General features: G+C 36.5%; 1 protein-coding gene across 3 annotated transcripts in view; it reads right to left on the reverse strand.

The window, feature by feature from the left end:
- LOC118263264 (DNA-binding protein D-ETS-3) overlaps positions 1–22,995 on the reverse strand; it is a 79,948-nt gene extending 56,953 nt beyond the window's left edge. The window contains exons 1-3 of one of the 3 annotated variants that reach the window (XM_035575143.2): positions 22,786–22,995; positions 11,186–11,559; positions 5,114–5,197 (exon numbers count right to left, since the gene is read on the reverse strand). In XM_035575143.2, the coding sequence (XP_035431036.2) occupies positions 5,114–5,197; positions 11,186–11,501 (400 nt within the window). In that variant the 5' untranslated portion in view covers positions 11,502–11,559; positions 22,786–22,995. Of the gene's footprint in view, positions 1–5,113; positions 5,198–11,185; positions 11,560–14,529; positions 14,925–22,785 lie in introns of those variants that run through there. The other 2 variants (XM_035575135.2, XM_035575153.2) reach the window with 2 other exon arrangements.
- Between the last annotated feature and the right edge of the window lie 2,392 nt (positions 22,996–25,387).

Genomic DNA, 25,387 nt, shown 5'->3' on the forward strand with positions numbered 1-25,387 from the left:
ACCGGAACTCGAAGGCACAATGATTGACTGGGATATGGACTGGTAAGGGGCGATCCTTTATTTGTCTTTTCCATGTAAATCCGTAATGGTGAATCGGTGAGTGTTTGTTTATGTTGTGGGGTATTATTTATAGTTTTAGTGGTGTTCGTATTGATGAGTAATGTGGAAGGGAATGTGATTAAAATGTCAATACTAACTGTATAAAGAGATAGTAGATACCTACTGTATAAAAAACCGTAAAAAAATTTTTTTCGTTATTAAATCCTGACCAATATTTATAATTTTATAACGGTACGGTTGAGGTCTACTCAAACTTATAAACAATTATAAGGTTATGGACCTTCTTGCTCGTTCTTCTCCATTCGTAGCTAAACTTTGGAACGAACACTTAGCTTCACTGACAGACAATTCAATTTGACGTTTCAAAAGTGCCTAATTTAGGATTAAATTAAATAAATGCTTTGACTTTGTTAATAAATAAATAAATAAAAATAAACATTGATGTTCAAATTAAAATTCAAACTGTAAAAAAGTATATTATAATAGATGATTCACTCAAATAACGAGTGTAACAATTACTGTGTTTATTCAACCCTAGTACGCAGTACGGTATCTTTTGTAGTGTATGAGAAAAAATCAGTGTAATTCATGGTTGTCACCGCATATTTCTAATCGTTCTGCGTACGCAGGGATGGCACGCGTGTCTATTCGATTCGCTTTGTGGGGTCCATCAGACCCTTTTATTTAGATACTCGACAGATCTCAGAACTTTATTTTTATGTAATAGTGTACTTGGCGGAATTGGATACATTAACTTAACTTTAAGTGATTGTTAAGTTAGCAGCCAATAATAATTTTGTTGTAGCTATATTTTTATCTAAGAATGCATTTTCCGTAGAAAAAAAACAAAACTCGGACGCGTAAATATGATTAAAAGATTATGGAAGAAGCATTTGGCAATAGGAAAGATGACTAATTTTTATTTCCGTGTTCGTCGTGTAGATTACTTATTTTAAAATATTAGTTAGCACATGTTTTTTTTTTGTTATATAAAATATCGCGTGACGTTACTTACGTTTGCTACGTTTGCTCCTACTCCTAAACTTTGATTCGTTTTATCTAAGTATTGTTTTCTTACATGCCAAATAAAAAATAACGTGTCTAATCACTTTTCATTACCTAATTGACAGACTAAATAGATTTTAAATTTTCACACCCCGTCATCATCCCTGTTATCGAAAGCGTGTGCATGACGTGTGTCGTGGTCAGTAGGCCCAAATAAATGCAAGAAATATACGCCATATAGGGTATCTGTTACACAGAAACATTCTACATATAAAATTATTATCTATCGACGCTATCGACACATCTGATCGGACGTTCCGACATCTCTGTTTGCAGCGCATTGTTGAAACAATATCGGCAAATGAACACAAGCTTTATCGATTTTAATCGACAACCGCGTATCGGTGAATAGAAATGCAGGGATCCGATCCGAAACTGTATCGAATCGAGTCGTATAGAGTGGTTGATATAGACCCGAAGAGCTCTTAATTAACAGTGGAACATGGTGCGGCGCGTGGCAGGTTTAGCCACGGTACTAGTACATTGTATTCAGAGTACTCTAACTTATATCATTAATGCCGTTTACTGAGACTGGAAACTACACGCGTTTCATGAGTCGTCTTTATGCATTGTTGTCCAAAATGAGTCGTGTGGCCATGGGTTGGAAGTATGCTTGTGTTTTTTTGCGAAATCACATGACGTCATTAACACTTAGGTGATATGGGTTTTATTTTAAGATTAAATATTATGTAGTTCGATATTTAGTTTGCTCAATTTCAATGTCTAATATAATGTAAAGGTATTGGTGTAATTTAGGGAAAGAGATAGACTATAAAGAACATAGTTTATCTATCTATACATATAATAAAATCGTAGAAAAGTGCTGTCTGTACATTGAAAATAAAAATAAAAAAAATAGCAGGGGTTATTGTTATGTCGATGTCGAACCCAAAAATGTAATAAACTTTTTTTTTGTCTGTTTGTCTGTTTGTCTGTTCGTCTGTGCGCGCTAATCTCAGAAACGGCTGATCCGAGTTGGATGCGGTTTTCACGAATATATTGTGGGATTCTTAAATTTACATTTAGTGGTTCATAAATAAAAAAGTTATGTCAAATTAAAGAATCACGTCGAACATTCTATGCATTAATCTCCGCAACTATGACGGATTTGGTTGAAATTTGGTACAGTAGTTTAGAACCTTAGAAAGGATTATAGATATATTTTTATTTCAAAAATCAAAAAATAAAAATGAAATAAATTATTTATAAATAATTCTATGTCGATCTACACGACTTCGGTTCATGTTATTGTTTTAATTTATCGAAAAAAAGTAAATAAATAGTAAAAAGGTATGAAAAAAATAATATCAATATAATAAAACATTTAGTACAAAGAAAATGCTCTAACGGAGTATAGATAATTCTATTCGATCGTTACACACTTCGGTGTTATTGTTTTAATTCATCGAAAAAAGTAAATAAATAGTAAAAAGGTATGAAAAAAATAAATCAATATAATTAAACTTTTAGTACAAAGAAAATGCCCGAACGGAGTATAAATATAATCCAAGTTTCTTTATCCTATAGATAGCGTTGGGATCGAAATAGATCGCGCTACGTTTCGTTACATTCATTTGGTTGGGTATCGGCCGAGCGCTTCGGTATTCGTAGAAAAAGTGTATTATCAGTCGTATGATTATTTGTCTGTAGTGGTCCTGCTGTTTCGTATATATTCTAAATTGGTTTCGTTGTATTTGTCAATTATAAATGTTGGGATCCTGGTTTTTTGGTTAAACTATTTAACGTAGGTTTAGTTTGATATCGATTATTAGTACCTGTAGTTAGTTTTTTTAATAAAATTGTAAGTCTAATTTATAAATTAATTAGATTAGATTTAAGTCGTTTCTTTTAAATTATTTAGTTTAAGCTTGGTTATTATAGCATAGAGGATAGGTTGTAATATAGTTTCTTTTTTAATTGTTTCTTTAGTTTTAAGTTAGTTTAAGTCCGTTTTTAAACTATTTTTTCAATGCCCTAAGTGAGTATACATCTATTAAATTCAAACGCAGAGCTCATTATGTTGATTTTTGAAGAGTTCCCTGGAATTTCTTCCACATCTCATTTTTGAAGAGATCCCGCGAGATCGGGAACTATGTGGTTAAAACCAAAAATTTGCCGGAAGTCACTATTCCACGCGAACGAAGTCGCGGGCAAAAGTTAGTATAGAATAAATTGATGAGTTAGGTAGGAATTAATAGTTAAGGGTGCTTTTACACCAGTAATGTGCTATGCTACAATGCTGTGGATGTATTTGGCATCCACCAATCATATTCATTGGTACACATATGTAGCTTAGCACTGGTGGAAACGAACTCACCTAAACTATGTTTTTATATGGAAAGATGCGTACTATGGATGGCTTCTCTACTATCGATACATTGCATAGTCGAACTGCGCATCTTCGTAGCATAGCTACAGAGCATATCTCTGGTGGGTACGAACATCAATTTAATCCAAGAAAGTAGATCTAAACGTGTGTCAGTCTCTTTAGGTACAAACGACGTTCACTAACAATTGTTATAATGTATGTGTAAGGGAACCTAGGAGTATCTAGGATTTAAATTGGAAAATTGCAGCTGTGCCGTACCTCGGCAGCTGAGCATACAATCATACAATAAGATAATACATCGAAGAACTCGTGCTTGTCATACTTTTCCTAGTAATTTGTCTCTATTACTTAAATATACCGTCTGTAACTTTGTGAAGGTTTGTTTGAACAAGTTTTTTTTTTATTTTCATGCAACTAGTTCATATGTAGGTACATTTTTTTAAACAGTTCGTATGTTCACCAATTTACGTGGATCAATAAATCGTTTCTCCATGGGTACTCCAAAGTAGTAAAGCTTTAAATATTTCTATATTTAAAGCTTTACTATAGCTCTTAACAACCAGTACATTTGTGTAGCAATGCAAGGAGAACTATTATATTATGATTGCCAGTCAACACTAAAGTAATTTTCAATCATATTTTCGAGTAGGAAACTTAAGATATAGACACAGAAATCTAGGTAACTTTAAGTCTAGAATCAAAGTAATGGAAAGTGATACAATGCCTTCATTATCCGCTTTCCCTATTCTATCAACGAAATCCACAGTTTTATCAGAACACAGCAGTTACCGCTCATTACCGATGGAAAAAGATATCGCCCTCCACAATCCGCCACAGTCATTTTAACGTTTTGCCAAGCGTAATGAATATCTCTTTGACGGTAACTTTTAATTGCAGCACTTCAGCGCCCTCTACGCATCCTTTGAACTTATGGCTCAGCTGTCAGTACTGTCATCATGAGTTTAATTGTACAGAATATTTGAAGGATCCAAGAAGACGGTGGTAGATAAAATGGATTGAGAATTTTGATGAATACTTTCGTTCAAAGTGAATGGGTTTATGTGAATTGTTTGAAGTTTTTAAGTTTCGATTCTTATGTGTAAGTAATTTCTTGTTTAATTTAATGCTTAATTTCATAAGCGGAAAGTTGTGAAGTGGGTTATACGAAATATCTTAGTCAAAAGATATTGTTGAAGATAAAATTATGAATGACCTCTACTATGTACGCGACATAAATCTATTATGAAATGTTACGCAGCTCTTAATTATGATTCTTGTTTATAGCAAGGAAACTATCACTACCTAACCTATAAAAACAATCAATAACAAAATCATAATAGCTATTTTAATATAGCAACCTATTACTAGCTCGTCTGGCCCCAATTATTTAACACTTTCACTGCCGACATGAAACTGTTCAAGTACTCTGCTAAGAGCATTGATGACCCTTGTGGCGGTTAACATGTTAGTATCAATTAAATTTGCTTTTGTTTTTTTCCTGTTAGCATGCCACTGAGCTCGTTTATTAACTCTACATATGCTATTTCCAGCCAGTGTATGGACATCGTTGCTAACTAGCCGGTGGGCCCTAATGCTACATTTGTTTTAGAATAATCTCCATTTCTTATACTGATGTTCTTGTATTATAAAAAGACATACCTGAACATTTTGTAGCCCGTAGCGTGTCGGACAGGGTTGGTGTTGAGTAGGCTTTACCCATCCCTCCAGATAGCTTGTCTGGACCTGTCGCGTCCAAAATGATATAACTATTATCAAATAATAAAATGATATAGCATAAAATAAATATTACTAGGGTAATAAAGCATTGTATGAGAAAAACTTTGATTCTATGAACTCAAATGTATTGGTTTAATTAATTGAGATTATCTAAGTCTACTATAACCTATGTCTACTATTAGATATTTTCTATGCTACTGCAGTATCTAGCGGTGGTGTTAAATAGCGGTCTGAGATAAGATAAAGAAGGTTCTCTATCTTCACTACTCTATCCTAAAATATATAAAATTATCCGATTGTTTCCCTCTAAGTGGATCTAAGATCTTGGAAACATGTTTTGAAGACAAACTACTTTTAAATGGTAGTCGGACAAATGAATAGAATAGACAACGTATTAGACAATTTTGAGATATTTTCTCAAATGTCATATCAAACCCTACGTTTATTTTTATTTTTTATAATCACTGTATTCTTACGACCCTGTGTAGGTCAAAAGTAGACACTTTTAACCCGTAATCTATAAATGTAAAAGAGTTTATATTGTTATAAATTAGAAACTTTATATCAATGAAAGTTATCTCGCTGATCGAATACTTGTTAATACAATTTTAAGTAATAACTTCACCCCTATTTCAACATGAATAATAAAATAATTGGTGAAAATGTAATTCCGTGCAACTCTGTTCATATTGGCCGTAACATGCAATAGTGTATTCAGTGATAAATTTTGTCGTTATTCAGTATTCACGTATTCCAAATATGGTTTAGATTATGAATAATGTTTATAATTTTTTGTTAAGTATATTAATCCCATATTAATCCCCACAGGAATGGACAAAGGTGCATATAATAATAGTGTGTATGTCCGTCTAAGGCGCCCTCTACAGACGGTTCCATTCATATCCGCTCTGTATATTTATTTCGTACATCCAATCTTTCTGCTTTCATCCATCTTTACCACTGGTTTGAACAACTTCAACAATACTTTGCCTGGCCCTAGAACCAGTCCTAACCTTACAAACGAGTACTTTATAATAATTTTTAAGATAGTTAGACTAGCCTTAAATACAGACACATTGAAATCTCAAATGCAAAAAAAGTGATAAACAAACACGACTCGAGTACCATCGAAATAATATAGACATAACAAATAAAAATCTCTTCTATCCCACGCTAAAAGTCAAACGTATCAAATTGCCTCACACAATATGTTTTGAACAATTTATTTGTTGAAAATAACGATGGGGTGAGGTCGCGTGGTCACGGTATATCCATAAATCCAAAAAAAAAAAATGGGGTGGCATCATCATTACTGGTATCTATCGCACAATTAAGTTCGCATTGTCTCGGCTTCGGTTCCCATGAAATGATAAGCAACATTGACGGGGCTGCGAAAACAGCGGATTACAATTTGGCTGTGCGTAAAATATTTTGTATTGAATTGTAAGTTGAGGGGCATCTACAGCTTTGGTTAATTTCTTATAAAATTCTTGCAAAATTTGAAACAAGGCTTGTAATAAAATAGCTTGAAATGTCTGGAACGAAGCTTTGTTGTATTTTTATGACACGTGTCAGGAATATCTTCAACTACAATACTGTATCTGTCATCTTGACTAACTTATTTAGAGAAAGAAATAAGTTAATAATAATAACTTGATTTTAAATACAAAGCGTATATCTTAACCATTACAAAATATGTAACCGCTCCGCTATCCGCTATTGTTCGCATAACAATCGACATTACTAGGATCCCATAACCCGCTGGTTTCAAGCCCGCGCCATGTTTAGGAGATGCGCGGGCGCGCGTCGGCCGCACGCCACCTATTGTCAGGAGCGGCAAACTAAAAGCGATGTCACTCTACATAACGCGCGCCATTATCGCTGATTTATAATATTTGCGCTAGAATGGGCATTGATTGTGCAATAATTGTTTGTTTGCTCCTACAGACCACCCCATGGGATCGAGGACCTGGTTTATTGGCTTAATGTGAAGTGTTTGGGACCCTCGAGAGGGTTAGCGGATTAAACAATTTGATATTTCGGATTACAATATGTTGAAGTGTTTATTAGGTGTCATTTAACTTTTGAGAGAATCAATTTGGTGATCTCTTTAATCTATTGTTTTTATTTTAAGTGCTACGCAATGTGATTGCTGAAAGAGTTGGTAGAAGAAAGTATCTTGTTCTACAAAAACAGGATGAAGTTTTATTTTCGTTAAAACTCAAAAACGTCCCGTCCAGGGAATGTTTAAAAAGTGAGAAAAATCTATTTAAGGCGGTACGAAGTTTGCCAGATCCGCTAGCAATTTATAAATATTTTTATTTGTTAATTTATATTATCTGTATCACAGTCCATTTAATATTAACATCAAAACGCATTCGTAATCACAACAGTTATATTCCAAAAAAATAAACGATCTAACCACAAGGTGTTAACATTAAAATATGTAAAATCCAAACGATAAAACATAGTTCGAACAAAAGTCACGTCAGATTATAATAATACAATAAACGTGTACTAATTAAAAAGCAAACTGTTTGGGGCAAGGGACTATTAAACATAATAAAGTCCGTGTAGACAGCAGGGAGCCCCATGATGAGTCACTTTTTACACTCGTTACACCGTTTTACGATACTTACTTTGTAGATTATCTGTTTCGGGTTAAAAGGGGCTTAGTGTGCATGCTTTTTAAGGTTCAGAAATAGGTTTATTATGACCATATTATAGCAGAATTGTTTTGTAAATGCATTTGAAAACATGAGAAAGAAAGATGCAGTTATTGCTTGAATAGAAATATGAAAATCTTTTTAAGTCTTTGACTGTCAATAGAAAACTGTTGAAAGCAAATGCTCCGCTAACGTCAGTCACCGGTGGTAACCATGGCGTTCAATGATGGGACACAATGGAGATAAACACAACTAATTGATGCTCAAAAGACAGAGGTACAAAACAAAAACTTTTAAACCCAAAATCTATGCAAACAGTTCATAATCTATATTTTACATTGTAATCTAACACCGACCCTCGTCCGTAATGAATATAAATCGAGAAACAACCGCCCTAGCCCTTTGGCAATATACATTAAAAAAATCAATAAACTCATATCAGAGCAGTTGGCGCATGATTTATTGATATATATTTTATCGCGATACCATCTAAAGTGTGGCCTCATAATTGATGACATTTGTACCGAACTGATCCCAGGGCCCGATAGCCATGTAAAATACTACAACTGGAATTTGGGGCGGTCTGCAATCATTTTCATGTTAACAACTCTTTACGCGATCGCCGAGGGGTTACGTTTAATACATTTCTCTTAGGCCTCGGCCTCGAATTTTGCGGGCAGCGGGGCGGCAGCGGCGGCGGCGCGGCAGCGGCAGGATCTTTTGCGTATAATCAAATGGACCGGTTTTCGAAAACAGCGGCGCGGGAGCGGCGCGGGAGCGGGCAACGAGCGGTGCACTCCAGTCAAGCGGTGACCGCCCGCGTTGCGCGTCTGCATTGTAGTATAGTGTTGTGTACCTACATTTTTTTTTGTGACGTATCAAAATGTCCTCGGACGTGCAAGAGCAAATGATTTCGGCAATCTTTGAGAGGACACCCATACGGAACAGCAAAGATGTGAACCATAAAAATAGAAGAAAAATTAACCAATTATGGGAAGAAATAAAAAACGAACTGAATATTGAAGACTAAAGCAAAAACTGAAATCACTCTTGATAGTTTCAAGAATATAGTCAAAAGTTTCTACACTCATTCTAGTGTAGTCGTAGAATTTGTCGGAATTTTGTCTTTGTTCTTCATAATTTCGATAAAACTCGCCATTTATTTTCCTTGCCCTATAGTAGGTCTTCTTCTTTTGCCCACAGTAAATCGAGCGTTAGGAATAAATTTGAATCAAAAAGATTTCGTTCGCTAATAAAAACAAATATCTCGACAACACAACGACGAACACAACACTACACCGCTGTAGTGCCGCGCGATCTGCCCGCTAGTTTCGAGAACGGGTCCGCCGCCGCCGCCCCGCTCCCGCTCCCGCGCCGCCGCCGCCCCGCTGCCCGCAAAATTCGAGGCTGAGGCCTAAATGACTAAGATTAAGCGGCAGTGGCACGTGGATTTTTGCACTCATTTGAATATTATGTAAATATCCCGCCCATTGCTTAGTATTTTTGGCTCGCGTCGTGTGTTTATCAAAGCCGGCTCGTAATGGATGTTGTTGCAAGTCGTTTAACACGTTAAACTTTGTCTTGAATGTGAAATTTCATCAAAAAGTAATTTGTTCTGTAAATAGTTAGTTGTTTTGGAATTTCATTTTTTGTTATCGCTCTTGGCAGTTAGCCATGCAACGCTTATGGATTTGTTTGGCCTGTGTTGTACGTGTTTGTGATTTTTGCTTTTTTAATTAGTTCTTAATAGGGTAGATGACTAATATTTTTTAATGTCCCTCTTGTAGATTATTTTAAAACATTAGATACGTTTTTTTATTTCATATATTACGGAAAGATGCATACCTTACTATCGATACATCGGATACTCGACCTGCGCATCTTCCTCGCACTGCTACATAGTTTAGTATCAGTGGACACGGTAACATAGTTTCACAGCTCAGCAACTGGTAAATAGCACATCTCCGTTGGAGAAGCACCCTAACTCTTAATAAAGTTCAAATTCGAACAATTTCATTGATATTAAAATTAAAAAGTCTTCCAACGAAAACGCTTGGGTCGAAATTGCAAGAGTTTCCATCTAGTTAAGGAAAACGGAAAAGCTCGATCTCGTCTGTGCGGCACTGCCAAGACAATGGCTGCCTCGCTTCGAATTTACATTTTTTATGAATTGCGGTACTTTTTTTTAATGGCAAAAAACTTCATTGTCTTTTTTGAGAGGAGGTCTTTGTGAGCTCGCTTTTGTGGCGACCTCTGGCGGAGACAGGATTTTCGTAACAATTGAAATATGTTTGGTCTATAGATCTGGTGGTTACGCTTTATGATTTTCAGTCTTTACTTTAGTTTTATAATTAAACTAATGGAGAATTTAGATACACTCTGATAGTAATGTATGATGTTAGACGAAGATTTTGATAATAAAGGTAATATCTAGCAATGAACGAAATGAAAATAAAATATTTGTCCTGAATTAAATTAGAATTATTTCTAATTTAATTTATCGTTGAATTGAATTAATAAGTTATCAATACAACAGTAGCTATAACTCCAATCGTTTAGAAGCAAAAAAAAAAACAGTCCATTGGATGAGAGAAATACTTTTAACGAACGATGAATGCACGAAAAATGCAACAGAATTATCATAGGGCCCTCGTTAAGCGAGAAAAACGTCGGCTAACTTCAACAATAATGAACGGTGGGATAATAAAAATTTATTTTTGCTACTATTTACCCGAGCGCGATCATCGCGGGGCGTTAAGGGGCGGGGGCGTCTCTATAGCAACCATGGGGATGAAATCCCGTACGCCCCACTCCCTTGATTGTTATCTGAAGATGCCCCCCCGCCAAGCCTCTTCTACCTACATCAAAATAATCTAAAAGGGTTTAGTTTACACGCGAAATGTGATCCTGCTTTGTTATCTTAAGGGCGAGTTTACGCTGACACAGCGGGCAATCGATATTCAGCCGTTTCTCCCGTTTGCCTTATCGTCGTGAGGTTAAGGCATATGACAATAGACCTTAAATTCTGATACGAATGTAAAATGGCTGGTGTAAAAGTGTTCGTTTTGCTAGTGAATTTTATCGCCGTGGCGTAGTGCAGTTTATCATGAGACATAATAGTGACGCAGCCGGTTGTTAAGGTAGGGAGGGTGACATTGACTCGTTGCCGCCAGTTAGTAAACATGTACAGGGACTTGACTGATTTGTTGCAGATGTGTCATTGGTAGAATATATATAGAGATTAAAAAGGTAATGCTTATAGCACAAAACTAACCATCACCTTCACCATGTTTCTATTAATAAAAAATAGTGAATGTTATCGACTTACCGATAGTTTTGCTTTTATCCATAGTGCCAAGCATCGAGTCCTCAGTCCTTGCCGTCCGTCCGAAGCCCAGCGTGGAGCTGGTGGCGTCCTGCCCCAGCTGTCCTCCATAGAAGTCACCGAAGGCTGTAGCAGTCCCTAACAGACCTGATCTGTCTTGTAACGCCGCTTTGGCCTTCTCCACACTCTGTTTCAGTTGCTCGAAAGTAGACTGATGTAAACGGTAGGGAGGCCATTCTGTGGCCGGCCATGGTTCCTCCTTCAGAGCGCTTCTCTTCAATTCCAATGCTCCTGCGTAGGAGCAACTGCTCTCGTACATGGCCGCTTTGAGGCCAGCACGCAGTGCAGTTGCACACTTAATACTACGTAGATCAACCCTGAGAACAAATACACAGAGATTTAGAAAACTTGTAACGAACTACAAACGATTCTAGACTTTAGGCAGCGACTAATGTGAAGAAAATGTAAAATTGCTATGATTTTGTAAATTAGTTTATTATTTTTCCCTACTATTTATAATATTATAATTTAAGACAAAAGTACTGCTCGTCTATATCCATGTTCTAAATTGAGCTTGATTTGTTGTATATCTTTAAGTCCGTGTTAGCTTTTAACTCTTAATAAGGGTCAATCTCTCCAATGTCAGATCGGCCATGATCGTCCCACTGCGGGGCAAAACCTTCCCTACCCTTCTTTTTCTCCTTTCTGTGTAAGAAAAACGTTGTTATTTACTTTTGAATAGCCAAATTTGTATTTCACCAATTACTCATCTTATGAATAAGAGAGTATATAACAGTTAAGATAAACACGAACGCTTTTGAAAGTAAGCGTCTTTTTAAATGAACTACAACAAATGCATCTCAGTACAAACATACACATCTACCTTTGAACATAATCAGAGCAATGAGTTAAAAATCAGGAGGTTGCCAATGCGCATGTCCGTGCAATCATTAAGAACAATAAACAACCAGAAGTCACTCGTTATCGTCATCAAGGAAGGAGATGCAGCTATTATTTAATCTGTGCATCTGTTTATACAAATAGATTAAATAATTACTTCGTGATTGACGGCTGAACTTGCAGTTGGGGCTGCGTATACATCATGCCTTTTATGCCCAGGTAGCTAAACATAGACGTTCAATATGTTCATCTGTTCTGTAAAACATAATTTTTGGAGCTGCGGACTACGTAGGCACGGGTTTTTAGTCAATAAGAGTCTGAAACTCACTCTTGCCTCACCCTTAGGGAGAAGTCATCGGATGATTTTCCTCATCAAAACAAGTCGTTAATAATGATTTAGTAATACTATTTGTTGATAATCACACTTATCTTCAAACACCATATTACTTCTGACTATTTTGAAATTAAATCGAAAATGATTTAACCAGACCTAAGAGTAAAACCTAAACTTCCTATATTTAAGGGATTTTCCACCCTCAAAAAAAAAAACTTCCTATATTTAATATTTTGAATCCAGTATAACATCGAACATTTCTCTCATAATACAATACCAGTGAAAAATTAATGTACCAATCAAATAGGTATGGTACTTATAATTATTTCAGCAATCACTTTTTAGGTTTTGTTTTTTTCACTGCGGTAGGCGCCTTAGTGACGTCGTCAGGGTTTTTTGCAGCATCCTTCAAACGCTTGGCACGATTACCAACTGATTTACCAATTGACCTGGCCACCAACGTCACTGTTTCTGTTTTTTATCATAATTATAGGAAGCTAACAAACAGACAGTACATCTAATGGTAAGCATACAGCAACAGCAGCTGAATTACTATAGCGTTGCCGGTTTTTTTAAAAAAGGAAATGGCCTTTCCTTTTGTCAATAAAATCGATAAACACAACCTCAGTCAGGAAACGCACTGACAAGTCTTATGTAGCACTCAATTTAAGCAAGAAGTTGTTCAGATATTTGATACTTTATAATTTCATTAATAAGATTGAATAACTGCTCCTTGATACGATTAGGTTCTCTAGAGGACTAACCGACAGACAAACATTTTTTTATATTATAATATTTGTTTTGACGTCCATAATTGTCTTCCCGATCTATTTGTAATAAATAACATTGAGTTTGACTTTGGCAATAAATATATACTGGAAAAAAAACACAAATTCATCAATATGTACCATAGAGTTAATCTATGTATACTCGTATTGATTATTGTACACAATTTATATCTCAAAAACGACTAAGCCGATTTGGCTGAAATATGCAGAAAGAGATAGGATACTTTTTAACCAAAATTTTCCCGAAAATCGTACCATAAGTATCGTGGGCTGAAGCTGTTAAGTATAAAATTCAAATACATGGAAAAATAAATTTACTATAAATATTCGCAAAGCCAGTTAATTTTACTATAGTATTATTTCGCATGGCGCCTACTGTTTAGCCTCAAAACATTAACTAATGTTAATGTTGCAATTTAAATCATCTCCGAGCCATCGAGTCAACAGCTCCTGAAGATGCTCCGTGGAGAAGCGAAACGTATGTGGAGTGTGCTTCGAGTATTTTGTTGCAAGTCATGTGTGTGTTTTTGTGTTGCACCTCTGCTGCATGAGCATCTATTTGCAGGCGAGTGGGTGGTGCTACACACCGCATGCAGAAAATACATCTAAAGCGAAATAAAACCTAAAAATGTATCTGATTGTCAGTTTAGCATGAATTTCCGCAAAGTAACGCCTGATTCTTGTCTATTATATTCAGTCAAAAGTAATGAAAGTATTAGTTTTTTTTTCATTCCACGACGTTGGCAAGAAAGCATGCGGCCCACCTGATGATTATTGGTTACCGTGGCCTATGAACGCTTGCAACACTTGAGGCGTTACATGCGCTTTGTCGAGCCTAGTAAACTATGGCTATAGTAAACTAATGATCGACATTTTAACATTGGAATTAACTTTGATGGTTCAAAGTCAAAACACTTCAATCAATAATATCACAAAATAAAACTGAATAAACCCTATGCGGGTCCACCTGCCTTTTGTTCAGTGTTTTTCATTTATTTCTCTCATTACCTTAAACATGGCTTAAATCTTCTGCCAGCGACTTCACGGATGTGTTATGCTAAAGTATTTTAAAAAGTATACCTATTTACCTATGTACTTTTCATTCAGATTAGTCTAGTTATATCGCTAGTTATAGACATCCAAAATTTGTAGTATTCCTATTCGCCCAAAATTTTAAACAAACACATTCTAAGCATCTTTTTAATGACCATTTACGTCACAATAATTAAATGTTTACGGTATCTGTTCTATCTCTTGTCTTGAATAAATTTTTAGATGTCCAAGTAAATATTGTTTTTTTAATTGATTTTTATTTCGTATCTCACCTCATGTCGGAAATTCTTTTTCTTTTCGGTCGCTTTTTGTATTTGCCGTCTTTTTCCGTCTTGGTAGCTGTATTGTGGTATCACATGTCAGTGATACCACGCACGAGAAACGAATCCAGTCCCTACTAGCACTAGTAACAACTACAATGAAATAATTTCACTGTCCCACAAAACGAATTCTATCTCCAGGGTACATTGTAACAATTTGCACAGTCCACGAAAAATTCACAGAAATTAACAACGGTTATAGTATTTTTATACAAGTACTACAAACGATTCCCCGATTAATCGCCGATGTCACATCAACACATCGATATCTCGATTCCGGTTTATCGATATCGCGGTGAGAGTGAGAGGACGGTCGATCGCGAACTGTTCGTCGCCTGCGCACTCCACTGATGCCAATTGAACGCATCCGGCTTCAAGGAAATATGTCCTACAATCAATTTAAATGTACCACTCGATTTGACCACGGTCGTGAAATTGTGGTGTAAACGCGTTTCAGTTAGCTGTCCTAATTTATTTAGTTTAGCGTAGTATTTATTTACGTTTTTTTATTATGGTCTGTTGTGTCTTGCCGGCTAATCACATGCATGGCTAAAAATCGTGTAATTTATTTAGTACGTTAATATTATCATTTTTGCTAAATAAGTATTAGTATCATCAAAATTATATTAAATGTACATAATTAATTAATCACAAAAATAGCTTGAATACTATCCTTTACTTCAGGTGTTTTACAAATTAAATGCGTGGAAAACCCTCCTCACATAACCATAACCGCACACGGGCATAAAAAGAGCAAACAGAAATAAAGACAGGCCCCACTTTCTGGCTAACCCCACCAACTGACAAATGAACATATAAAATTGACGCGAGTAAGTGGGCGCGAGTAGCGGCGCGCGCGCCACTTAGTCGCAGGAAGTCTATACATTACCTTATTATATCCCGTAAAAGTGTCATCCGCTTGTCGGCCAAACAGGTGATGGCCTTCACGGGAGACAATTGATCCGTATTAATGTTGCATGTTCAGTTTAAACTATGGTTTTGTGTTACTATAAATTATATGTATATATTTTTCCAATGAGGAAAAAGTTTTTTTTGGTAAAGTACGCCTTAGGCAGACTTATAGTGTCCAGTTTGGCGATATACTATTTAAGGAGGCCCAAATTAAAAGGTACCTTTAACCGACGAGTATATATGAAAAGACTGACGACTGTCTATCAAGAAAGAAGAGGTTCGTAGAAAAAATTAATTTACGTTCCGTTGTATGTATGAAAATGTTTTTTCTGACGAAGAAAATTCTTTCCTGATAAAGAGAACACATAGTATAATAATAATTACCTATTGCATAAAAAATACTTACTTTAACGAAATGTTTAGTTGTATTTCAATTAATATTATCTCCTTTTCTAGTAAAACTGGGGATTAGCATCATTTTCAAGTATACTGTAATACGATATTGTGTTACTATTTTGACATCTTTATTTTATAATATGGATGTTTATTTAATGTAGAATGTAGTTCTTGTGACAAAATGAAGTTCATTTTTTAAGAGGACCTAATCTAAATTTGAGTGTGGCTACAAAACTTTGTACAAATCAATAAATTAATTTATTTTTCTCACTTAAAACTGTTTTTATTGATTTACAGCTTATTTAATCATCTACACACAGACAGCAGAAAAACAAAAAAAAAAACATTTTTGTGGATTCTGCAGCATTTGTAATGAAAGATAGCAATAAAAAAAACAAATACTAAAAATTGTGTATTTCTCTGGCACCCCTGGGTATAGCAGAATATAAATAGAATAATATTTTAGTATGCTAAGGACGAGAACCTATTTCAACCCCTTTAGTTTAAACCACTATTAATGATACACCCATACACATATCATATTATATGTTTATGTCTGCGGCAATGTACGACGCAAACCCAAAGCGCCACGCAAAGTACCATGTCTTTAAATGAGGAGTTAGGTTCCAAGTTTCGCTTCTCCATTTGATAAAGCAGCTTCTAATTGAAAAATGCATCAAAAAGTTCTATGAAAATATTATAATAATATTGTCAAGTGGGTGGATGACTAAGGGGAGGCCTTAGTTCAGCAGTGGACGTCTCTCGGTTGATGACTTTTTTTTTACATTTAATAGGTCGACGTTTGGCCGCTATATGATGATGATGATAAAGAAGTGTGTGTGAATGTGTGTGTAGATATCGCAATTGTTCTCAAAAAAGTGAACTCAGTTAATAAGTTACCATATGTCGGTGCAGATCTTGGTAATTGGTGGTAGTAGCAAATACTCCAGTGCGGTGCTGGAGGACTGGCGTGGCGAAAGGTTTCGCGTGGACGATAGTTGCACGCGAGTCAGTGGTATTTTATTTTGGTAACTTCTCTACGGGATTGGTAATAGCCAGTGACTTCGGAGAACCTCAACTGGCTGCCGCGCAACGGGTAGCGGGTTCGATTCCCGCACGGAGCAACTCTTTGTGTGATCCACAAATTGTTGTTTCGTATCTGGGTGTCATGTGAATGTGAACTTGTATGTTTGTAAACGCACCCACGACACAGGAGATGTGGGGCAACGTTTTTAAATAAAAAAAAAATAAATAAAAATAAAAAACCTGAATGGGTTTCACATAGTTTCCACGCGCACCTGACGGGCTAGAGATTGCAGTTTAAAAGGTTCAAGTTTGCGTTGCGTTCATTGATACAGCAATCTACTCTACCATTCAACCACAAATAATCATGTAAGCTTTAAACCTTCAGAAAATTGTTAGTTACATTTGTAGATCAATCAGACTTACTTATTCACCCGTTTCTAAGATACACAACACAAATAACAAATACAGATATCCCCTTATTCTGCAAGAAATGTTGACCAAACGGCTACTTATCACACGACTAATCGACCGAAAAATCGGCCAAACATTTTGTACTTACACACATACAGTATATCGAGATATCGAGTTTTCAGAGAAGATCACCCTTTTTTTTTTTTTTTTTTTTTTTTTTTTTTTATGAGGGGGGAAAATCATCCAATGACTTCTCCCGCCTTGGGTGAGGCGGGAGGGAGTGTCAGACTCTTACTGACTAAAAACCACCCCGTTCCTTCTCCTGCTTTGAGCCGGAGCCCCGGTAACCTTTTACGTTGTCCGCAGCTCCGGATCAGGCATCAGCCCTACTGGGCCCCATCTGTGGTGGTCTGGCTCTTTGAGGCGCGCGCGGAACGCGACGCGCCGTACGCACGGGTCTGGTTCTGGTCGGGCGGCGAGCTACCCTTGCTCGCCGCACTTACGGTGGCCGGAGATCGTCACGCGATCCCCGACGCCCGGAGTGTCTTCTGCGGTGGCTGGGGCGTGAGGAGGATCGTTCCCTCTCGCGCTCCGCCTCCTCCTTAGCTAGCATGACTGCTTCGCAGAAGGAGGAGACGGCGTCCCATTCCCTCTCGCTCCGCATCATGGCCTGAACCAAAGCCGGACGCGAGAGGTCACCGTCGCCGATCACATCCCTAAGGACACGGCGGTGCTCAGCCCACCCTGTATGAATGTGTTTGTAGTAAAAAACAAGTCACGTATTGATTTGAGGAGGGCTGACTTCTTAGGGCGTTTACAGACGACGTTTTTACACGCGCCAATGACGTGTTTTATGAACTGCGATTTTTTACTGTTCAAACGTTTATTGAGAGTGTAGATACTTATGAGAAAAGCGTTTAACATAATTAAAAGGACCAAAAGTACGTAGGCAGATACAGTAGGATTGTAATATATATACAGTAGGGTATATTTTGTCATCCAGAGCTGCGGTCAAGCTAACGGGTTACCGGGGTATCAGCGCAAAGTAGGAGTAGGGACGATGTGTTTTAGTCAGTAAGACTCTGACACTCTCTCTTGCCTCACTCAAGGTGAAAGGCGTATTTTTCTTTTAAATATCTGTTTATTACCATTTTTAGTGTGTTACTGCTAAGCAAAGGCTGCTCTTCGTTGCTCTTACGGAGAAGGAATGAGTATTAATGGTGATTAATATGCTCGCTCCACGATGCGTCAATAAATAGTGCGTTTTCTTAAGAAAGACAGTAAGGCGATTAAAATATGTATCTAGTGCTCAAGTAATATTACGGTTAAGATGATCATAACACAATAACCTAACCGAATCTTCATCACCCCAAATACGTAGCAAGTACAGTCAGTAGCAATAATTAATTCCACAAGTGATTTACGCGAATATTATGCGGGCATATACCTATACATGTACAGTCGGCCCCAACTCCAAGTGTCTACTGCTCGCTAGATTTATGCATCTATGGTAATACATGTTGATGTAACAAGGAATACATTTGCGTTTATAAATAAAAACGGCGAAACGTTATCTAGCTGACTGTACTTTTAAATTCTCTTCGCATACCTACATGTGGAGTTTTATTTTTGTGATTTATTATACCTTCGTGGTTTATTACAGTTGTTATAAGCAGTTTGTGTTATGTTAAAGTATGTGGAATAAAGTAATTTTACTCTATTTAGTTTTCGCACAGTCGGTTAAAATTCTTTTAAACGTACAGTCAAGAAAATGATGACTGAATTAGGAGAGAAAGTTAGGTACCATTGATTGGCCATTGAACCATCAGTACAGGATGTTTAAGTATCAGATAAAATTTGCTGTTAAAATGTAAAGAAATCAATAATGGCATCATATGACAGTAGCTATTAAAAAAGCAAGAGTAGGAAGGGGGTAGTTTTTAGTCAGTAAGAATCTTTAATCTGTCACTCCCTCTCACCTAACCAAAGGCGGAAAAAGTCAATCCATGATTTCTCCGTTCAAAAAACAAGCTATTAGATAAAACTCCTCAGCGGACTCAAAATAACTTTTGAGTCTGTGATTTCTAAGCTGGCATGAACTGTACGTCAGGCGTCTGACTAGTTTCAAGCCACCAAGAACCACAACCACCTGGCTAGTTCTACCTCCCCTAATATGTTTTTTTTGGCAAGATATAAAAGATGATAAACAGAAGTAACAGTAGTATTATTTGTAAAACGTTCACTTATTTTTAACAAAGATTGACTAGTAAAGTAACTGAAATTCACAAACCGTATAATTATAAAGCATGTAAATCATACTAATTTCTTTTTTAAAACTCCCTAATTACTGCGTTTCTCAACCATTTCACTGCGAGACATTAAAGCCATGGCGTTGGTATCGCGTGCCATCCATTCGCCTCCATAGGAGTGTGCCAAACCGAGTGCATTACTGGCAGAAACATAGTTTCTGGCATTCTAATAACACGTTTAACTTATTTGTTGCACACAACCGTTTAGCGCATGTTTTCGTTTTTAAACGCGTTATTTATTGATGTAGTTATTTGTGTTGATGTTAAATTAAATTCAGGTTATGTACCCGTCAGAAAGGTGGATTATTATGTGGTATTTCTTAATGTGGTATTATACTACGTAACATTATAAATGTGAAAGTTTGTTTGTTTGGATGTTTGTCCGTCAATCACACTGAAATTACGGAACGGATTTCGATGAAATTTGGTTTACAGACAGGGTATGGGCTAATTTGGGTGATAGAATACTTTTTATTTAACTGGAACACGGGTGAAGCTGCTGGTTGAAGTTCGTGCTTAATTTGGTGTAGTAGTTCAAAATATAATGTAATGGAAGCGTAAGGCTTAGTTTACAATATATTTCCACACATAAACGGGTTTTGGGAACTGAACTGATTTACAAGTTTATATAATATTAAATTATGTAATATTTACATTTATTTATTTAGATGAATCCATACAATCTACAAATGCAATGGGTTCAAGCCTAATTCTAATCAAGGTACTAGCATTTGTCATTTGTAGGTTCATTCGTCAAATGACGCGACGTGGACAGACAGTAGGCCCTAATACTCCAGAGATGAACATAGCATAGCATAGCACTGGTGAAAACGGACTCAGCTCACCTATGTTTTTTATAAGGAAAGACGCGTGCTATGGATGTCTTCTCTACATCGCATACTCGAGCTGCGTATCTGCATACCTTCCTCGCACAGTTAAATAGCTTAGTACCAGTGGAAACGGTCACATAGTTTCACAATTTAGCATAGCCGCATTTCTGGTGAAAATGCACCCTAAGAATTGTGACAAATGTATTCTACTCTGATGTCACTACACCGTTCTAACAATGAATTAACCTAACAATAACCTAACAATGAATTTATTTTTCTCACAAAATATCTAATCTTCTACTAACACCACAATAGACTTGCATTCTAATCAAATGATTTGAAGCAATTGCACAGTTCACCTTGTTTCGGTAACCGAGTTATCTAGACGTTGACTCCACTTCACTCCGACGGGAAGAGGTAGGTACCATGAATTGGTTTGGTCGCAACAGTTTAAGATTTGCCTCTCAAATGACACATGGAGACAGTTAGGAGGTTACTGACAGCGATATATTGATTTGGAATAATAATATTAAGTTAACTAAAATTAACGATTAAATACGGTAAAATAAATGTACTGAGAAAAACTCAACTAGGACGGACCAGCTTCTCATGAGGAGAAATTCCTCTGTGACTCGAAATTAGTTAAGCTTTCCTCAGTATAATTACGTGAGCAAAACCATTAGTTTTAATTCATTTAGTATATTTCACGATAGGTATTACGAAATAATATTGTTTAGCGTGATATTCGGATGCATTTTTTATTGAAATCGATTTTTTATATTAAATATCTATAGAGTTTCTGTTAAAAAACCAGATTGGTCTGTTAATAAGATCAGTAAATTGGACTTTATAACGGTTTTAGATAACTTTTAGTATTAGTTACATATATTAAACTTGGTAATTTTTTTATCGGTTAGCATTATATAAATGATACATTGTTCAACAACTGCGCACAATGCACCTTGCAAGACAAGCGTGGCGATTGCAAGGATGAGATACATAACGTGATCTCTTAAATTTATTTCAAATGCATCTTGTCAGAGGATCATTAGGATTATTAGGGCCACTTACAGGGAAAGATTATGTTGTCATTGTATGGCGTCTACCTTTTTACTAATAATCTCAAACATCGGGATTCTATACATTATTAGACTCTTTTTATTTATTTAATATCTGGTTGTAAGTGGCTAGTAGGCTGCAAAATAGCACTTACTAGTTTGGCACGGATTTGCGGACGGCAAGCACGGGTAGCTCGCCACCCGACCAGAACCAGAGTCGAGTGTTCAGAACGTGGCTTTCTACACGCGCTTCAAAGAACTATTAGATTACAGCATTAGACCACTATAGACAGGGCGAATAAGTAGGTTTCGATTCTAACCAGGAGTATGAATAGTTATTAAGTAGCAAGAGTCTGTCATTCTCTCTCGCCTCAAATAAGGTGGGAAAAATCAATTGATGATTCGCTCAAATTACTATAAAAAGAGCTGCATATCTTAAGCTGACTTGATGGATTACCGTTTGCATATTTTCTTTCCTGAGATCTACATATTTCTCATTAGTTTGGTGTTGGTACTGTTGAGGCTGATTCAATGGCAATAATTTGATATTGCTAATACATCATGCATTCTAATAGATTTTTTTTAATAGATGTTAATGTCAACAATATTTGATGTTCTGATATATTTAATAATATTGTTTAGTAGTTACTGTAAGTAGTTTACTTAGCTATCAGTAATTATTATAATGATACAATTTAACAATAATTAGTGAGTGTATTTGAGTGTGCTTTCATTTAATCTCACGGCATGTCACATACAAAAAACTTGCAATGGAATAATTTACTTTTTGAGTATAGTCAACACGATGTGATTGAGAGACAATCGGATTTAAATAAATTATACATTGTTGCATAAATATTTTTAGTACTTAAACGTTTTTTGGGATCAGTCTTGATGAAACTGATTTGAACTATTAGAAAAATTGCTCGTTTAGCTTGATTAATTTTGAGATGATTTCACTGATTTTCAGCTCTGTATAAAATTAACGATCTTATGAAAAAAGTAATATAGTCAGTTTAGGATGTTTTGACACAGACTTTTGAAATTATGAATTATTGTTGTCAGCATCAAGGCATTGGCAACCTCCAAAAAATAATCACTATATAATTAATTATTTCAAGAAGTAAATTTCCAAGTTTATCGTTTCAGAAACAGAACATGTGTGTTACAATGTGTTTACAATTTAATACACAATAATGTTCTCGACGAAACTACGCCAAAATTGGAAATGCAAGATGCAGTCCCCGGCACCGGTAGACGACTCACCTTTATTCAACAGCCTCCATCTCCGGCACAAGACACTGAGCAGAGGTTGCAACACCTACACCGGACACTGTTCATCGCGGTCACTCCGACGGCACCGGGGACGCGCCGGACGCAGCACGGACACAACACGGTACTCGGAAGGAACGCGTCTGACCTATTTGTCTTGTTAAAAAAATAAACAAATCGATAGACCGGAGCAAAGCGAGCGTCCACCGACAGGAAACCGGGATAAAAGCGAGGTGCCTCGTCCGGTCGTAGGAGACGAAGGGAGGGTTGCGGGGGTGGCATCCGGAAGGTAGCGCCACGCCCCGGGGCGGGGCCTAGCATGCGCGGGTTATCCCGGCCAGGCTCAATGGGAGTTCAGCAGACACGTTCCGCTTACGGCTGCTACCAACATTTTGGATTCTTTGTGCTCTTAGATAGCCATCGTGCCCTCTATCTTTTGAAGGTGACGTTGAACACTCTTCAAAGTTAGACGACATTCATATCTTTGTCGCTGACTGTACTTGTTATAATAATGTAAATAACTTTTGAATTTATACATAAAATTTGTCTAAAGTATACAAAGTACTATATTTTAGATACTTGTTTGCGTAATATTAAAATATGATCAATAAATTACCAAACCTCATAAAAAATGGGTCTTACTAAAAACATGTCCTTCAGATACTTTGGCTATTATATTTTGGATGTTAGCGGTGTTTCATGAGTCTATATAAGTAAGTCTGTGTATGTACGTAAGAGCGTTTATAGCGTGGCTAGCCCTAATCTGGGAGCTCTCGCCCGTTTAACGTCTGTGTTTATACGTATAGCGTTATTTTTATGTCTTGTGTGCATTCCCAGAGATCTATGTACAAACCTTTAGTAAATCCGTCAAAGCATTTATTTACTAATTAATCTTGAATTAGACCTTTTTGAAATATCAAATTGAATTGTTCGTCAGTCTGTTTGTCACTGTAGCTAGGTATTTATCACATTAGTTACGTAATGATAAAATAGAACGTGATCAAAGAATGATTAAGAATTTTCGTAATAGTAAAAACCATTTTCCTATTTTAAGTAAGTATCATTTTTTTTTTATAGACGTTACCTCACACTATGATTTTCTCTTTTGTCGTGGGTGCGTCTACAAACATACAAGTTCACATACACATGACATTTTACTCGAAATAATAATTTGTGGATCACATCCAGAGTTGCACCGCACCCACCGTGTTGTCATTAATGTGGTAGAAGTTAAAATTGCATCTTAGAATCTATATGAATAGATAAGGATCTCCGGCTCGAAAAGCAGGAGTAGGAACGCAGTGGTTTTTAATCAGTAAGAGTCTGTTACTCCCTCTTGTCTTGCCCAAGGCGAGAGAAGTCATTGGATTATTTTCGCCCTCAAAAAGCATTGCAAAATGGAGCAGTGCTCTCAATACGGGCAAATCAAAGTCTCAAGTGTGATTGCGTTGAGAGGGCAATTTTTCAAAAGAGGTCACGTCAAGCCGTCCTAGAATGTGAGGTGAGGTTATCCGATACTTGTACCAAGTAGACACTGGATGGACTAGCAAGGACAATCAAATTGCTGTTGCGTTTGACGATGCGACGATATATGATCAATTCTGGCTACATTCGCCTACTGTTTAACTCACGTCTTGGACTCTAGACCAGATTACATTAGCGTGGAAATTAATATTGGTTTTGTAAAAAGTCAGTTTTATTTATTGTTCACTAGCTTTTGCTAGCTGGCGCCTTTGCTCGCGTTCACGTGGGATAAAAAGTATCCTATTACCTAAGTCAGCTCATACCTTGTCTGTATACCAAACTTAATCTAAATTCATTCAGTAATTTCTGTGTGATCTACGCATTCTAACAAGCTTTTAAATTTATAATATTAGTGTGATTTAAATTGTATCTATTGTTCCAATTGAAGCCAAATCTTTTGTAACCGTTGCTCAGCTCAGTCCCATTATATTTTTTAATCCTATTTTATTTTCTAAGTACAAATATCTTGGTTAACTGAGTAACTGTAAATACAATGTATCCATTGTTAGAAAAAACAGTTATTTTATATTTTCGATAGAATAATGGGGCCTGACCACTGGCCGCAGAATTTGAGCTTTATGTCGTGCACGTCTTTTGTTCGGCTACATATTCAAATAATTTCTATCTTTAATTAATATCTTATTTTGATATTAATTTAAATCTGTTTGGTTTTCGGGTCGACGCGACGAGTAGCCCGCAATAGGTCCTTCTATACAAACCCACAACTACATTGAACTCATTGTCGGTGGAAAGTAAGTACCTAACATACGTCGTTTGTAGAATGATACTGTTTATGGGCCAAGATTAGATTCTGACTAGAACATCAAGAAAGCCCGAGAATTAAACAAATATAACAATATTTACTTCGTGAATTTCTCTGGAAATGGAATGAAATTCTCTCGTGGAATGCCTGTGGTATGGGAGACACAGTTGCGAATATGCGCACTAAAAGTTGCATCTGGCTAACCTTTATAGAGCCGTCCTGGCTTATATTCAGTGCAGAGCAAACTAGAGGCCACTCTACTGCACTGGAGATCATCCAACCGATGGACCAACTAAAGAAAGGCAGTTG

Source organism: Spodoptera frugiperda, chromosome 25 (genome assembly GCF_023101765.2).
Source record: "Spodoptera frugiperda isolate SF20-4 chromosome 25, AGI-APGP_CSIRO_Sfru_2.0, whole genome shotgun sequence".
In the NCBI taxonomy this organism is placed as follows: domain Eukaryota; kingdom Metazoa; phylum Arthropoda; class Insecta; order Lepidoptera; family Noctuidae; genus Spodoptera; species Spodoptera frugiperda.